Source organism: Mesocricetus auratus, unplaced genomic scaffold (genome assembly GCF_017639785.1).
Source record: "Mesocricetus auratus isolate SY011 unplaced genomic scaffold, BCM_Maur_2.0 Super-Scaffold_100011, whole genome shotgun sequence".
Lineage (NCBI taxonomy): Eukaryota > Metazoa > Chordata > Mammalia > Rodentia > Cricetidae > Mesocricetus > Mesocricetus auratus.
Genome location: NW_024429195.1, coordinates 78,675,568 through 78,694,728, shown reverse-complemented (window position 1 = coordinate 78,694,728; position 19,161 = coordinate 78,675,568). Strand labels below are relative to the sequence as shown.

At 40.6% G+C, this 19,161-nt stretch overlaps 1 protein-coding gene across 4 annotated transcripts in view; it reads right to left on the bottom strand.

Moving 5' to 3' along the window:
• Positions 1-19,161, bottom strand: part of Ano4 (anoctamin 4) — a 401,571-nt gene that overhangs the window by 8,591 nt on the left and 373,819 nt on the right. For all 4 annotated transcript variants that reach the window (XM_021225955.2, XM_040755102.1, XM_040755103.1 and 1 more), the window contains 2 exons: positions 10,178-10,297; positions 2,667-2,772 (listed from right to left, as the gene is read on the bottom strand). In XM_021225955.2, the coding sequence (XP_021081614.2) occupies positions 2,667-2,772; positions 10,178-10,297 (226 nt within the window). The remainder of the gene's footprint in view (positions 1-2,666; positions 2,773-10,177; positions 10,298-19,161) is intronic.

Sequence of the window (19,161 nt, the reverse complement as noted above, 5' to 3'; positions counted from 1 at the left end):
TCTCCATACTTCTTCAATATTGTACTCAAAGGTCTAGCTAGAGCAATATGACAACAAAAGGAGATCAAGGGGATACAAATTGGAAAGGAAAAAGTAAAACTTTTACTATTTGCAGATGATATGATAGTTTACATAAGTGACCCAAAAATCTCTACCAGGGAACTCCTGCAGCTGATAAATACTTTCAGCAATGTGGCAGGATACAAGATCAACTCAAGAAAATCAGTAGCCCTACCATATACAGACGATAAAAGGGCTGAGAAAGAAATCAGACAAACATCACCATTTACAATTGTCACAAGCAACATAAAATACCTTGGGGTAACACTAACCAAACAAGTGAAAGACCTGTATAGTAAGAACTTTGAGTCTTTAAGGATAGAAATTAAAGAAGACACCAGAAAGTGGCAAGATCTCCCATGCTCTTGGATAGGTAGGATCAACATAGTAAAAGTGGCAATCTTACCAAAAGCAATATATAGATTTAATGCAATTCCCATTAAAATCCCAGCACAGTTCTTCACAGAACTTGAAAGAACAATAATCAACTTTGTATGCAAAAACAAAGACCCAGGATAGTCAAAACATCCTTATTCAACAAAGCAACATCTGGAGGCATTGCTGTCCCTGACTTCAAGCTTTATTATAGAGCTGTAGTCCTGAAATCAGCTTGGTATTGGCACAAAAATAGACAGGTTGACCAATGGAATCAAATTGAACACCCTGCCTGATATTAACCCATACATGTATGAACATCTGATTTTTGAAAAAGAAACTAAAATGTACAATTGGAAAAAAGAAAGCATCTTCAACAAATAGTGCTGGCATAACTGGATGCTGGCATGTACAAGAATGCAGATAGATCCATGTCTATCGTCATGCACAAAACTTAAATCCAAATGGATCAAAGACCTCAACATAAATCCAGGCATACTGAACCTGTTGAAGAGAAAGTGGGAGGCACCCTTGAACAAATTGGTATAGGAGACCGCTTCCAGAATGTAACTCCAGTAGCACAGACACTAAAATCAAAAATTAATAAATGGGACCTCCTGAAACTGAGAAGCTTCTGCAAGGCAAAGGACACAGTCAGCAAGACAAAAAGGCAACCTACAGATTGGGTAAAGACACTCACTAACCCCCCATCTGACAGAGGGCTGATCTCCAAAATTTACCAAGAACTCAAGAAGCAAGTCTCCAAAACACCAAAGGAGCCAATCAAAAAATGGGGTACAGAACTAAATAGAGAATTCTCAGTAGAGGAGACTAAAATGGCTGAGAAACACTTGAGAAAGTGCTCAACATCCCTAGCCATCCGGGAAATGCAAATCAAAACAACTCTGGGATATCATCTCACTCCTGTCAGAATGGCTAAAATAAAAACTCCAATGACAGTTTATGCTGGAGACGATGTGGAGAAAGGGGGAACATTCCTACACTGCTGGTGGGAGTGCTGACTTGTACATCCACTTTGGAAATCAGGAAAATGGGAATCTACCACAGGACCCAGGAATTCCACTCTTAGGCATATACCCAAAAGATACACATTCATACAACAAGGATGTCTGTTCCACTATGTTCATAGCAGCATTATTTGTAATACCGAGAACATGGAAGCAACCTAGATGCCCCTCAACTGAAAAGTGGATAGAGAAAATGTGGTACATTTACACAATGGAGTACTATTCAGTGGGAAAAAAACAATGGAATCCTGAAATTTGCAGGCAAATGGATGGCACTAGAAGAAACCATCCTGAATGGTATGTACTCACTCACATATGGATCTTAGACATGAATCAGGGGGAGTGCCAGCCTACAATCCCACCATCAGATAGTTTAGGAAACTATACCTTCATCCAGCAACTGACGAAAGCAGAGGCAGATACCCACAAACAAACACTGAACTGAACTCCTGGAATCCAGTGTCAGAAAGAGAGAACTGATGGGCAAAGGAGTTAAGACTAGGCTGGTTTAACCCACAGAAACAGTTGACCTGAACAAGGGGGAATCTCTTGGACTCCAGATTGATGGCTGTGTGGAAAGCATAGGACTGACCCAGACTCCCTGAATGTGGGTGTCAGCGAGGAGGACTAGGTAATCTATGGGGTCTTGGGTAGTTTTTATCCTTGGCGTACAAATAGACTTTGAGTGCTCATGCCACAATATGGGAGGCTCTCTCAGCCAGGACTCTTGGGGGGGAGGGCCTAGGCCCTGCTCTGGACAGTTACTGGAGATGCACCATGGAGGGCCTCACCCTCCCTGGGGATGGAAGTGGAGATTGGGTGGGGGACTGGGGGACCTGGTGGGGAGGGCGGGGGCGGAAGGGAGGGAGAGGGAGCTGGGATTGACATGGGAAACAAGATTGTTTCTAACCTAAATTAAAAATATATATGTAGACATTTCAAAAAAAATGAAGAAGAAGCCCAAACCACTGGCCAACAGTTTCATAATTAACACAGTGTCTGTGTGTTCCTTTGTGTCAAGGCAGCTGCAGAACGGGAAAGGAAGTCCTGTAACAGAAAAAGATGCAAAAGAGGCCACTGTATTCGGCCAGGCTACTTTAGAAAGCTGGACTTTGTGTTGAAAGTCGCTGACACATATTTGCCCATTCCTTCAAGTGACTTCATTATGTCACAGGAAATAGGGAACTGTTTGAGGAAACTTACCTCAAAAACAATGATAAAAGCCAGCCGGGCTGCTAGGACATGCCAGAACTGCAATGTGTAGCCATAGGGTGCCAGTGAATGAGGAGGGTCCCGGTAGTCCCGGTATCTATAAACACAGGAGAGGGTAGCATTTCAACTCTGATTCTTCAGGTCCTCCATTCTCTTCCATTGCCACTATGTAGTCTTTATACATGGAAACAAAATTTGAAAACAAACAAAACCTTTCTCTATGTCAGATATCTGTTGCTTTGTTGGTCCAGCATTTCTTCTTTTGGTAAAAGACTATCTCTTCTAGATAGGCAGTGGTGGCGCATGCCTTTAGTCCCACCACTTGGGAGGCAGAGGCAGGCAGATTTCTACAAGTTCGAGGCCAGCCTGTTCTTCAGAGCAAATTTCAGGACTGCCAGGACTATACAGAGAAAGCCTGTCTTGAACACTCCTTCCCCCACCCCTGACCAAAAAAAAAAAAAAAGAGCATCTCGTCTCTGGGTAATTACCCGTGGGTGTTGGGTAGGACTTACCTCTCCTACAACCTCAACTCTAAAGACTCCCTACTCATCAACAGGATGTCCATTAGAACTATTATTAAATGAATTATCACTAAGGCCTAAGTCCACAGAACTGCTAGGAGCTACCACAAATTATATGTGTGGCAGGGAGGGAAGGAGAGAGGGGGGGAAGGGAGAGAACATGCAGAGAATGAAAATAGAACAAAGTGGAACATCAGAGACAATATTCTGCTGACTGTGCCCAACTCTTAGCACTTAGTTATTATTGAAATAAAGTCTGCATGGCTTCTTGATGCTCCCTAAAAAATATATTTCTGTCTGTTCATGTCAATTTACATGGGATTTATGCTGCTTGCTAATTAGCAAGTCCTTCCTACTACATCCTCAGTCTCTACCATTCGAGTTGACATTGAACTGCACATGTGTTTGTTGGACAGCTGTGTGGCATCAGGCATCATCCTGGGAACTTTAACCTACGCAAGTACATTTCATTGTTACCATCACCATCACCACTGTCACTATTGAAAAGTGACTCCAACACCATAAAGTTTTCATGCATTTTGAACTCAGTTTTCTTTTTGTCACAGAACATTAGAATGATCTAGATGTAGTGGTTGTTTTAACACTTCTGCTGTGTAGATGCACAGAATTACCTTGTCTGAACAAGACACAAGTTTTTGATGTTTTTGTAAAAGATGGAGTCTAACCTCTCACCTCGGGATCAGTACTGATTTATAGATAATCCAGAATAGGTTGTTATAAAGGCTATGCTTGAAACAGTATTAGTATTAGTGGTCAAGATTATCACCATCACAATCATCATATTGATTATTATTAGTGTCTTTGGGTGCGTAGTGATGATATACCATGGAGTTTTTAATCCTACAGTGATACTGATAATGAAGAATTTGTACTGAAATTGAGTGAATGCCTGATGCTTCTAAATTGCTGGTTCTCTCTGTGGCAATAGGGATTAGGCAGAGCACGGAAATTTTCACAGTCTGATATAGAGTTATTCATCTGATCTTAGCATAGGTCCAATAATTATGCATTGAATTCCAGGAAGAACTTTGTTCAGGACTAAACTTTGAACAGGTTACCCTAAATTCCATTTATTTTTCCTAGCTACCCTATAATCAGGGACCATGTTATTCCTCTGCTCATTTTCAGGCACTAGTGTTTCAAAATACTGCAGGTAGATATCTAGAAGCAAAATACAAATACATTTTATTATACTTATGCCTACCAGATAAAACTATATTTGTAAAAGGCTAGACTTAAAATTCTTTGTAGTATCATCATCTTAAACGTTTTTCACAACAATATATATATATGCTTATACATTTGTATTTGTGAGAATATACTATTTATTTCTTTTGAGCTTGGTATAAAGATATTATACATTTAAAAAAGATTTATTTTTAATTTTAATAACAGAGAGAAAGAGAGAGAGAGAGAAAATGAATATACGTATGTAGTGCAGAAGCCAATAGTCCATAAGAAGGCTTCAGATTCACTAAAGATGGATTACAGGTGGTTGTGAGCCACACAATGTAGGTGCTAAGAACTAAACTCAGGTTCTCTTCAAGAATAGTATATATTTTCCCACTGAGTCATCTCTCCAACCATCAAAGTATATTATATCTTATACAGACTTCTGACATTTGCTTTTTTATTGTAACTTGTTTATTTTCACTACTGTACAATAGGCAATATTATAGTGTGACTATATTATAGTTGTTTATGCAGTATATACTTAGAATTACTAATAGACTTGTAACTTCTCTGTTTTCTCTCAACTTTCCTACCCATGGGAAGCCTTTAAAACAAAGTTTAATTCTACACAGTTCAACAAATTTTCTTTGTGTAAAAGTTGGTTGTAATACTCTTGTGTAATCTCGGCTCTTTATCCACTTAGTTTTGGTTTTATAAAACCATTTTCCGGGCCACTGATCCACTTGAGAAGGTGTTTTAAAAATTTAACATTATATTCTGATGTTTTCTGATTATATTTAACATTATATTCTGATGCCCCTGAGAGCCAATTCAGGGGCATCACCTAATACATGACTGAAAAAAGAATTAATGCTCTGCCTTTTCCATGATGGATGTATGTTTGAATTTTACAGATATATGTATGCATTTCCCTTGCAATTTAAAGCTTTGAAGAAATATGAAAATATTATTTCAGAAAAATTTAAAAACATTAAAGAAAATGATCACAATTTAAATGAAGATAGTCCCATTTATGTTAGTAGTTGTGAAAGGTAATTTATTTTATTATGTAGGACAGCTAGACTTATAAAACAGGAAGCAAAAGATGAACAGTGTTTTGTACTTTATCTTATTTTTAAGTAACAAAATGGTTTTAAAAGTAAACCTTTTATCTATTTTTTGAGCTAGACTGGCCTCTAACTCACTATGTAACCAAGGATGACTTTGAACTTCTAATCTCCTGCCTCTACCTTCTGAGTTCTGGGATTCCAAGTGTGTCATCATACCTAATTTTTGTGCTGCTGGGGACTGAAGTCTTTGCTTTTGTGTAAGGCAAGCACTTCAACAACTGTTCTATATCCCAAGTCTACTAAATGGTTTTTAATTAAAATGATACCTATTATATCATTTCCCTATTTTCTTCTTAGACTGCTATATACATATAACACCTCATGCTAAATGACTTTGTGCATGACACAGGGGAGACTCTAGGAAAACACCAACTACTGTTGCTTGCTTGCATTCTCCCTCATCAGACTCCAGCAAGATCCAATGCAGGACTAAGTCCCATATATTATGTCTTCCAATGACCTCTCCACCAGTAGAGGAGGTGGAAACAAAATGCATGATAAAACCTGAGAGTTGATGGGACTTTGGTTAATTAATTTGGGGCTTAGAGGGGAATAGTATGTGGTTGCTGCCTAGCAGCAGGGCCCATCTGGCTTCTCACATGATCTTTTATCTTCTTGGGGATGAGCAAGCACAGGTCCCTGGCTTTTATGTTTGTTGTCTACATGGTAAGGATAGTGTGACTTGGCCTCACAGGCCAAATGAGTTTCTGTAGCATCTGGTCTAGTAATTTATTCTAGGACTAAGCAAATGAATTGAGATGTTCGGTACTAACATCTAGTTTTTATGACTTTCTTCATTTCTCTGAAGAAAGAAGAGTACAAAACAATAAAAGTTGAAGGAAAGACAATGGGAAGTGTATTATTTTATAGCGTGTCATTAAAAGATGATATAAAAGAAAGATTATCAGATTGTGGCTCACAGAAAGCTGAAAATTCCTGTTCATGAATGCTGTTTATTAATGCCAGAGGGAACTATGCTGAGCCTATTAGACTCTACCCGAAGTGTCCTTTCGAGTGTGACACATGGGAGTGCCACAGCCATGTACTTATGGCACCTTTGCTATGAGGCTTCTTAGAAGAATGCTACCATGGAAGTCAGGAGTCCTGTCATCTGCCAGATAGGATAATACTGCCTACCATGGAAGGTTAGTATTATTATCAAACAAAGTAATAATTCTCAACACAAAGTAGGTCCTCAATAAATTCTTCATATATTATTGTACAAATACTTGGAGGCATCATTTAATTTCCTTTTAAAGACCACGAACATGTGCTGCAGAGGAACAAGCTACAATCAGTTAGTACTCTGTTCATTTATCAATTGGGATTCTGGAAGCACAATGGTATACAGTGTGGGCAAGCGATAAAGAAAGGTAGAGCAAGGTCGAGCACCCTTGTAAAAGGAGTTCTTAAATGGTCTAGATAATAGAAGGCCGGAGTCAAGTATAGAGGGAAATGCTGAGAGATTAGAGAGAAGGAGCAAGACACAGCACACCTTACTGCTAAGTGTCTCCACAGAGAAGAGAGCAGTTTCCTGTTTGTCCCTGCTTATATCCTGATTCTGCCCAGCTACATCACTTCCTGTCTGTCTGTACAGACCTCCAGATGTCTATGGGTAGCTAGTGGCAACTTTCTGCCCAACCACGTCACTTCCTGTCTGGCCAATCAGCCAATCAGTGTTTTATTCATTAACCAATAAGAAAAACATGTATATAGAAGAATATTTCCCATCATACCCTCGATGACTGTCAGTCAAACCACCTGGGGATTTCCCCCAAGCCCTTAGTCGTTTTGGATCACAGTCTGAACAGGAGAAGGATTTAAAATTCTCCAGCTGAATCCATTTAAACACTATTTTAGGAAACTCTACAATAGTAGGTTTCCATATACATATTTGAAAGGTCTTCATTGCTAGTTAATGTGGCAATAATATTCCCACTAAACACCAGGAGCTAACAAATAAAAAGTTCAAATGAGTTATCCTTTTGGAGTTGTTAGCCAGCAAGTTCCCATAGATTCTCAAACATTACTGTTACTGTCAGTGCTCTTGGTTGCCCTCCAGAACTGGACAGTAAGGCCCTATTGCATAAGACACCAAATACTTGAGTCACAGAACATGAATAAATCAAGCTGGCACTGACCTTATCCCCAAAGTGCTGAGAGGTGCTACACACACTACTGGATAAGCTAATTATCACCCACCTGTGAACTCTCCGTGCTATAATAGTATCTGGCCTCTCAGAATGGCCTACTGGTGCAATAGTGGTGTAAATGTTATGGGAGTCACTGACCCCTTTCTGATTGGAATTAAGGCTGGTTACACAAGTTGAAATCTGTGCCTATTATATGGCCAAGAACCTATGGCTAGATAGGGGAAAACCTTTTATTATTTTTCTGCTAAATGGGAATACTATTAAATAGGCACCTAATAATTTATCATTATATCTATAGATTAGTGCATTTCTCAGCCCTGATAAAAGAAGTTTCTTTTTGTAGTGACTAACACAGAGACCCACAATTTGTCATGATTCAGAGAGTAAGATGCTAAATGGTCAGTTATATTATACACTTAAATGGGTCAGTTATTTTACACACTCTCCTCCCAAAGCTCAAGGGTCATTGTGGACCAGGGTGTGAGAGTCAGAGGAGGTACACGACTATAAGGAAATGTGTTTTCTGGACATAGCAAGACACATACACATGTGAATTCACAGTGTTTGTGACACATCTTAGATAGCTCAAGCCAGACAAAATACCAATATGGTTAGGGAAAGTAGACACCAAGTCCAACCCTTAAGTGAGAAGCTATTGGCAACTGATAGCTGCTGGAAGGATAGTTGGTTTTCTTTAAGGGTGTGGCCCCTGATAGGTGGACCATGCTCCAGTGGAAGACCACATATCCAAGAGTATATGGGCAGCACACAGTGAACTTAATGAGCTAAAAAGAAAAAGAGGATGCAAAATTGAGTAGGACAGGAAAGGGAGGTAAATTTGTGGAGGGAGTGAATATAACCAAATTATACTGGGTAAAATTCTCAAAGAACTAGTAAAAATGAAAAAAAATCAGCAGGTGATATTTAATTCCCCAAGAATTGAAAAACACTGCTTTACTTTTATTATTTATTTTTTATTAAAAATTAAGCAAGGCAGTAATAGTGTACACCTTTAATCCCAGCAATCAGGAGGCAGAGGGAGACAGATATCCGAGTTCAAGGCCAGCCTGGGCTACACAGAGAAACCTTGCTTGAAAAACTAAAAGCAAAACAAAAAATTAAGCAAATGGAATGATTTATATTGCTGTTGTGACATGTTTTCTTACAGTCTATTTTGATTGTGAGAACTAGTGTTTTAAATAAACTCAGCCAAAAGGGTGTCAGCAAAATCTTTCCATGCTAGAGCCAGTTCAACGTAGCCAGAAAGGACACTGAGGTTCACACTCAGCTGCAGAGGCTCACACTCATCTGCACAGGTTCACACTCACTGAACTTCAAAGGTTCACACTCACCTGCAGAGATTTACACTCACTCAGCTGCAAAGGTTCACACTCACTCATCTGCACAGGTTCATACTCACTGAACTTCAAAGGTTCACACTCACCTGCAGAGACTTACACTCACTCAGCTGCTAAGGTTCACACTCACCTGCAGAGACTTACACTCACTCAGCTGCTAAGGTTCACACTCACTTACAGAGGTTCACACTCACCTGCAGAGGTTCACACTCACTCAGCTTCTAAGGTTCACACTCACCTGCAGAGACTTACACTCACTCAGCTGCTAAGGTTCACACTCACCTGCAGAGGTTCACACTCATCTGCACAGGTTCACACTCACTCAGCTGCAGAGGCTCACACTCATCTGCACAGGTTCACATTCACTGAGCTTCAAAGGTTCACACTCACCTGCAGAGACTTACACTCACTCAGCTGCTAAGGTTCACACTCAGCTGTAGAGGTTCACACTCACTCAGCTGCTAAGGTTCACACCCAGCTGCACAGGTTCACACTCATCTGCACAGGTTCACACTCATCTGTACAGGTTCACACTCATCTGCACAGGTTCACACTCATCTGCACAGGTTCACACTCACTCAGCTGCAGAGGCTCACACTCATCTGCACAGGTTCACACTCACTGAGCTTCAAAGGTTCACACTCACCTGCAGAGACTTACACTCACTCAGCTGCTAAGGTTCACACTCAGCTGTAGAGGTTCACACTCACTCAGCTGCTAAGGTTCACACCCAGCTGCACAGGTTCACACTCATCTGCACAGGTTCACACTCATCTGTACAGGTTCACACTCATCTGCACAGATTCACACTCATCTGCACAGGTTCACACTCACTCAGCTGCAGAGGCTCACACTCATCTGCACAGGTTCACACTCATCTGCACAGGTTCACACTCATCTGCACAGGTTCACACTCATCTGCACAGGTTCACACTCATCTGCACAGGTTCACACTCATCTGCACAGGTTCACACTCATCTGCATAGGTTCACACCCAGCTGCACAGGTTCACACTCAGCTGCACAGGTTCACACTCATCTGCACAGGTTCACACTCATCTGCACAGGTTCACACTCATCTGCACAGGTTCACACTCATCCACCTGAAGAGGTTCACAGTCACTCACCTGCACAGGTTCACACTCACCTGCAGTACTTCAGAGGAGTTCCTGAGAACTCACTGCCATCAGATTCTGGCTCAGATCGGTTCTCAAAGTCAGAAATTCGGAACACAGACAAGCTGGCATTCACATAGCCAACCATGCACCTGAATAAAAATGCAGATGTAATCATTACAACAGTGGCTGTTCCTTTACCCCTAACTCATTAAGCCCTCTTATTCCATTTACATATCCCTTTATAGTCATGCTTATGCCATGACTGCATCACAGGCACTCATGCCTCTGCTTGGTTTCCTTTTTCTTTGGAACCCCTACTTCTTTGTCTGGAAGAGTAAATATTGCTTATCCTTTAATGGTCAACCAAAACAACACCTATTCTGCGAAGGTGTCTTTTCCTGCAGGCAGCATGACTTGACTCCCCACTTGAATTGGAGGATTGTGGGAGTAGAGTGGATGTCTTAAGTGCTATTTTACTTATTAATTTTAAATAAATAAATTGGAGGAAAATTATGTCAGAGATTCTACTGATCCTTCTGAACCAAATGAGTAGATGGGATCAGTAAAGCTAACAATCACTCTGTCAGCTTTCTTCCTTCTTATTTTTGTCAGAGCACAAACTAAGGGATTTCATTACAACATTTTGATATAATTGTATGTTGTTCATATTTACCCTATATAATTCTTTAAAAATATTTTATTTTTCATGAGAGAGAGAGAGAAAGAGAGAGAGAGAGAGAGAGAGAGAGAGAGAGAGAGAGAGAGAGAGAGAGAGAGAGAGAATATGACATGCATGTGTGGGCACACAAGTTGCCATGGTGCATCTTAGGAAGTCAGGGGACAACTTCCATATTTACATGAATTTGGGGGATTGAACACAGGTTGTAACAAACTTTTAACTGCTGAGTACATCTTATGTACTTCTTTAAGTGGAAAGTAAAATGTCTACCACATAGACTCATTTAGAGATTAAATGACACTATGTAGGTAAAGCATATAATATTGTTTTTAGCCAATAACAAGACAAATATGAGTAATGGTTATTCATTTTATGTACACCATGCATTTTGCATGTCAGTACATAGTATGGAAATGAATAAGTCATGGTCTTCAGAGTCTCTTCATTATCAATATCTGACGTGATTATCTGAAACTGCTGAATCTTAAGCCAAATTGATGACACAAGCAATTCCCACAGCACATGGCTTTTTCATGTCCAGGACAAAGCACTGCCCTTTTGCTTTACAAAAATGAACTGAGCTTAAAGAACTACTTGTCTAGACACTTGAGGGTTAAGCAAATGGTCAGTAGGTGTGCAACATTCTTCAGTCCTTGCCTACTTCTCCTTGGAACGATGGTCTGGAGGATGAATGAATGACTGTTTAGAACATGACATGAAGACATACTAGATTCCAGCCCAGACTGCTATACCCAGTAAAACTCTCAATCACTATAGATGGAGAAAACAAAATATTCCATGATAAAAACAGATTTACACAGTATGTATCCACAAATCCAGCCCTACAGAAAGTTCTGGAAGGACAACTCCAACCCAAGGAAGTTAACTACATTCACAGAAACATAGGCAATAGATAATCTCACTTTTCCAAAAGCCAGATATAGGGGAAAAACTCACATACAATACCACCAAATGAAAACGAATAAAAAAAACCAAGAATCAACAACCAATGGTCATTAATATCCTTCAATATCAATGGTCTTAACTCACCTATAAAAAGACACAGGCTAACAGAATGGATACGAAGACAGAATCCATCCATCTGCTGCATACAAGAAACACACCTCACCTTCAAAGACAGATGTTACCTCAGAATTAAATGTTGGGAAAATTTTTCTAATCATATGGACCTAAGAGACAAGCAGGTGTAATTATCCTAATAGCTAGCAAATTATACTTCAAATTAAAATTAATCAAGAGACGAAGAATCTCATTTCATATTCATCACAGGAAAAATCTATCAGGACGAAGTCTCATTTCTGAACATCTATGCTACAATTACAAAGGCACCCACGTTTGTAAAAAAATTACTAAAACTGAAATCACTCATAAAACCTCACACAGTTACAGTGGGAGACTTCAACACCCCACTCTCATCACTAGACAGGATCATCAGACAGAAACTTAAAAAAGAAACAAAGAAACAAACAGAAGTTATGACCCAATTGGGTTTAACAGACATCTATAGAACATTCCATCCAAACACAAAAGAATATATGTTTTACTCAGTGCCACATGAAACCTTCTCTAAAATCAACCACATACTTGTCAATAAAGCAAACCTCAACAGACACAAAAAATTGGAATAACTCCCTGTATCTTATTGGACCACCATGGCTTAAAATTAGTATTCAACAACAACACAAATTGCAGAAATCCCACAAACTCATGGAAATTGAATGATACTCAATTGCGTCACTCCTGGGTAAATGAAGAAATAAAGAAAGAAGTCAAAGACTTCCTAGAACTCAATGAAATGAAAGCACAACATACCCAAACCTATGGGAAACTCTGAAAGCAGTTCTGCAGTTCTCAGAGGAAAGTTAATAGCACTAAGTGAAGAAACTGGAGAATAGCCATACTAGAGAATTAACAGAACGCCTGAAAGTTCTAGAACAAAATGAAGCAAACTCACCCAGGAGAAGTAGATAGACACCAGGAAATAATCAAATTGAGAGCTGAAATCAATAAAATAGAAACAAAGAAAAAATAAAAAGAATCAATGAAACAAAGAGTTTGGTCTTTGAGAAAATCAACAGGATAGACAAACTTTTATCCAACCTAACCAAAGAGAGAGAGAACATGGAAATTAACAAAATAAAAAATGAAAAGGGGGACATAACAACAGACACTGGAGAAATCCAGAGAATCATCAGGTCATACTTTGAAAACCTGTACTCAACAAAATTGGAAAATTTAAAAGAAATCGACGATTTTCTGGATAGATATCACCTATCAAAATTAAATCATGAACAGATAAGCAACTTAAATAGACCTATAACCCCTAACAAAATAGAAGCAGTCATCAAAATTCTGTCTTCCAACCAAAACAAGTCCAGGACCAGATGGTTACAGTGAAGAATTCTACCAGAAATCCAAAGAGGAGCTAATACCAATATTCTTCAAATTGTTCCACACAGTAGAAGCAGAAGGATCATTGCCAAACTCTTTTTACGAGGCTACAATTACCTTGGTACCCAAACCACACAGAGACACACTAAGATAGAGAACTACAGACCAATCTCCCTCATGAACATTGATGCAAAAATACTCAACAAAATTCTAGCAAATCGAATCCAAGAACACATCAGAAAAAAATCATACATCATGATCAAGTAGGTTTCATCCCAGGGATGCAGGGATGGTTCAACACATAAAAATCCATCAATGTAATCTATCATATAAACAATCTGAAAAAGAAAAAAAAACCTTTGACAAAATTCAACACCCCTTCATGATAAAGGCCTTGGAGATATCAGGGATAACAGGAACATACCTATACAAAATTCTCAGGTAAATGGATAGCACTGGAAGAAACCATCCTGAGTGAGGTAACCCAGTCACAAAAAGACAAACATGGTATGTACTCACTCATATATGGATTTTAGACATGGATCAGGATAGTGCCAATCTGCACTTCCACTGAAAGAAAGTCTGGAAAACAGGAAAGAACCTAAAATATATGCATGGTATCCAAGAGAAGAGGAATGAGGCAAGATCCTCTGAACAGATGGGAAACATGGCAAGGGGTGGGGGGGAGTGGGAGGTGGGAAGAAGAGAGGGGGAGAAGAGGAAGAGTGAGTAGGTCATGGGGGAACTGGAAGGTTGAGTGGGGGAGAAGAATAGGGGGAAGAGGGAATCATAGGTTAGAAGACAGATCAGGCAGCATTGTGACCTCTAGTGATCTAAAGGGATGACACCAATTGGCAAGCTAAGCAATAGTGAATAGACCACCTCGAATGCCCATTCCTGATAATGAACTTGATGTCCATAACACCATCCTGGAGCCTTCATCCAGTGACTGATGGAAGCAGAGGCAAACACCCACAGTTAAACACTGAACTGAACCCAAGGAACCCAGTGACAGAGAGAGAGAGAGAGAGAGAGAGAGAGAGAGAGAGAGAGAGAGAGAGAGAGAGAGAGAAGAGAGAGAGGATCTATGAGCAAATTGGCAAAGAATGGGCTGGCAAAACCAGCAGAGACAGCTGATCTGAACAGGGGAGAGCTCTTGGACCCCAGCCCAACAGCTGGGAGGCCAGCATGGGACTGATCCAGACTCCCCGAATGTGAGAGTCAGTGAGGAGGCCTGGGCCATCTATGGGTCCCTGAGCAGTGGATCAGTGTTTATCCCTGGAATACAAACAGACATCGTGTGTCCATAACTCAAAGAGGGTTGCTCTCTCAGCCTGGACTCTTAGAGGAGTGCCTGGACCCTACCCTGAGTGAAATGACAGACTCTAGATATCCCCTATGTGGAAGGAATTGGCAATAGAGTGGAAGGATGGGGGGGAAATGGGGGAATGCAGGAGGAGGGGAGGGAGAGGGAACTGGGATTGATATTTAAAAAAATAAAGAAAAATAAAGGCAATATAAAGCAAACCAACAGCCAACATAAAACTAAATGGAGAGAAACTCAAGGTGATTCCTCTAAAAGCAGGAACAAGATAAGGTTGTTCACTTTCTCCATATCTCTTCAATACTGTATTAGCAATAAGACAACGAAAGGAGATCAAGGGGATACAAATTGTAAAGGAAGAAGTAAAACTTCTTAAAGTGACCCAAAGAATTCTACCAGGGAACTCCTACAGCTGACAAACACCTTCAGCAAAGTGGCAGGATACAAGAGAACCTAAAAAAAACTAACCCTATAAATGTATGGAGAAGGAAATCAGAGAAATATCATTCTTTACAATAGGCACAAACAACATAAATATCTTGGGGTAACTCTAACCAAACAAGTGAAAGACCTGTATGACAAGAACTTTGAGTCATTTAAAAAAGTAATTAAAGAAGGTACCAGAAAATGGAAAGATCTCCCATGCTATTGGATAGGTAGGATCAACATAGTAAAAATAGCAGTCTTACCAAAAGCAATCTGCAGATTCAATGCAATCCCTATAAAAATTCCAGCACAATTCTTCACAGACCTGGAACGGACACTTCTCAACATTATATGGAAAAACAAAAGACCCAGGATAGCCAAAACAACCCTGTACAATAAAGGGACTTCAGGAGGCATCACCATCCTTGACTTCAAACTCAACTACAGAGCTATAGTTATGAACACAGCTTGGTATTGGTACAAAAACAGACAGGTAGACCAATGGAATCCAATTGAAGACCCCACACACCTATGAATACCTGATCTTTGACAAAGAAGCTAAAACTATACAATGGAAAAAAGAAAGCATCTTCAACAAATGGTGCTGGTATAACGGGATGCTGGCATGTAGAAGAATGCAGATCTATCCATGTCTATCGCCACACACAAAACTTAAGTCCAAATGGATCAAAGACCTCAACATAAATCCAGTCACACTGAACCTCTTAGAAGAGAAAGTGGGAAGTACCCTTGAACAAATTGGTACAGGAGACTGCTTCCTGAACATAACACCAGTAGCACAGACACTGAGATAGACAATAAATGGAACCTTCTGAAACTAAAAAAACTTCTGTAAGGCAAAGGACACAGACCACAAGACAAAACAGCAGCCCACAGAACAGTAAAAGATCCCACCAATCCCACATCTGACATAGGGCTGATCTCCCAAACTTACAAAGAACTCAAAAAGCTATTCTCCAAGACACCAAATAATACAATTATAAAGTGGGGTACAGAACTGAATAGAGAATTCTCAGTAGAGGAGTCTAAAATGGTTGATTGGCAGTTTATGCTGGAGAGGATGTGGAGAAAGGGGAACACTCCTCCACTGCTGGTGAGAGTGCCAACTCATACACCCACTTTGGAAGTCAGTATGGAGATTCCTCAAGAAAATGGGAATCAGTCTACCACAAGATCCAGCAATTCCACTCTTAGTCATATATCCAAAAGATTCACATTCATACAACAAGGACATCTGTTAAATTATGTTCATAGCAGCATTATTTGTAATAGACAGAACCTGGAAGCGACCTAGATGCCCCCAAACTGAAGAGTGAATAGAGAAAATATGGTACATTTACACAATGGAGTACTACTCAGTGGAAAAAAAACAATCAAATCTTGAAATTCACAGGCAAAAAGATGGCACTAGAAGAAACCATCCTGAGTGAGGTAACCCAGTCACAAAAAGACAAACATAGTATGAACTCACTCATATATGGATTTTAGAGATGGAGCAGGGGGTTATCATTCTACAATCCTACTGCCAGAGAGTCTGGGAAACAGGGAGGACCCTAAAAAAAGATAATGCATGGCACTCTAGAGAAGGGGAATGGGGCAGGATCTCCTGAACAGATTGGGAGCATGGGGGAGAGGGGAGAGGGAACTGGGAGAAAGAGAGAGATAGAAAAGGGGGGGAGAGGAGGACATGGGGGAGCAGGAAGTTTGAGTTGGGGGAAGAATAGATGATAGCAGGATGAGAGATACCATAGAGGGAGCCATTATAAGTTTGAGGAGAGATCTGGCACTAGTGAGATTTCCAGAGATCTACAAGGATGACACCAACTGACATTCTAAGCAATCGTGGAGAGGCTACCTTAACTGCCCTTCCTGGATAATGAGATTGATGACTACCATATATACCATCCTAGAACCTTCATCCAGCAGCTGATGGAAGCAGAAGCAGACACTTACAGCTAAACACTGAACTGAACTCCTGGAACCCAGTTGCAGACAGGGTGGAGTGATGAGCAAAGGGGTCAAGACCAGGCTGGTGAAACCCACAGAGACAGCTGGCCTGAACAAGGGGGACCTCATGGACCCCAGACTGATGGCTGAGAGGCCAGAATGTGACTGACCCAGACCACTTGAACATATTGGTGTCAATGAGGAGGCCTTGGAAATCTATGGTGCCTCGGATAATAGATCAGTATTTATCCCTGGCTTAAAATGGACTTTGGGTGTCCATTCCACATGGAGGCATGTTCTCTCAGCCTGGACATATGGGGGGGTGGCCTAAGCCTTGCCCTTGATGATGTGACAGACTTTGGTGAATCCCCCATGGAGGGCCTCATCTGCCCTAGGGAGCAGAGCTGGGATAGGCTGGGGGTTGGGTGGTGGGTTGGGACGGCTGTTGGGGGTGGGGGGAGGAGGGGAGGGAGAGGGATCTGGGATTGACAGGTGAAGTAAGCTTGTTTATTTTTTTTTACAGTTTTTTATTATATATTTAAATTAGAACCAAGCTTGCTTCCCATGTCAGTCCCAGCTCCCTCTCTCTCCCCTCCACACCCACTCCCCCCAGCCCTCCCAGCCCCCCACCCAATCCCCACTCCATTCCCCAAGGAGGGTGAGGCCCTCCATGGGGGATCTCTAGAGTCTGTTATTTTGTTCCAAGGAGGGCCCAGGCCCTCCCCCAAGTGTCCAGATTGAGAGAACAACCCTCATTGTGGGATGGGCACCCAAAGCTCATTTGCATGTCAGGGATAAATACTGATATACTACCCAAAGCCCCATAGATTGCCTGGATCTCCTCACTGACACCCACATTCAGGGGGTCTTGATCAGTCCCATGCTGGCCTCTCAGCCATCAGTCTGGGGTCCAAGAGCTCCCCCTTGTTCAGGTCAGCCATTTCTCTGGGTTTCACCAGCCAAGTCTTGACCCCTTTGCTCATCACTCCTCCCTCTTTGTCACTGGGTTCCAGGAGTTGTAAGCTTGTTTATAACTTAAATAAAAAGATTTAAAAAGAAGAAGAAGTTTGTGAACCTATTTACAAAGCACATTCATGTATCTCCAGTCACAAACCCATGTTGAAACCACGTCTCCAGTGAGTGGTTAGTCACATGTATATAAAATTGAAACTGGACCTAGTATATAAGCATATTGTTTATTTTCTTTCCATTCCTCTTACATATCACAGGAGAAGGACCACTTATACTGAATGGTTAAGACATCTCTTCTTCTTTTTATAATGACAAAATCCCATTCCTGTCACATTAAGACTCGACTTTGCTATGACTGTAGGGAAATGAGATTTCATGTACACTTTATGGTGTACAGTTCAGCCAGGGAGGCCCATTCATCAACTCATTAACGTACTGTCACAACTGGAGGACCACGAAGGGCAAGCAGATCCTGTGTGTATCATGTGGTTTGCTGGCATATGCTCTGCATACCTACCATTTCTAGAGAGAGAGAAGATGAAGCTATCTTGTTGATGAGAGAGAAATGGGAGGCACCAACAAAATAGTATGGGACAAAGAAAGTTCTCTTGTAATTACAAGGGACACTTTCTTAAAGGGCCAGTAGACATCTCTGAAAGCATGGCCAAGAAAGGAGACTTAGAACATATCTCTCAAAAGGTATTGTTTGGCTCAGGATACAGACTGCTCTCATGCAACTTTTGAAAACATTAATGTTTTTAAACATGAGAAGTCTCCTTTGAAAACATCAGTTACTTATTGTTTTTAATTCCTTAATGGACAAGACAGGAGACACACTCATTCTCACCACTATTAGGGGAAGAACAGAACCAGAAGTTGGCTTTCAGGTTTGTTAATTTCAGATCAAACTCACTGCTGAATGTCTTTGAATTAGCTATAACATTGGTCTTTGGGGTTTTAGTATTGTGACTCCGACAGCCTGAAAATAGAAATCAAAGGTTGAAGATGCCAGGGGAAGTAAGATTGGATTTATGTGCTCAAAGGCAAATGTGTTTTATAGATAAAGCATCTCAGGCTAATAAGATGATTACAGAGTGACTATAGGATTGACACAAATATATTCTCTATTATTCATTGAGTAAGAATGCTTGTGGCTAATTCTGTGAGTCCTTGATCGAGGCTCAAACCCTTTACGACATCACTGTTGCTGTGGAAAAGCAGCTTTGATTTAG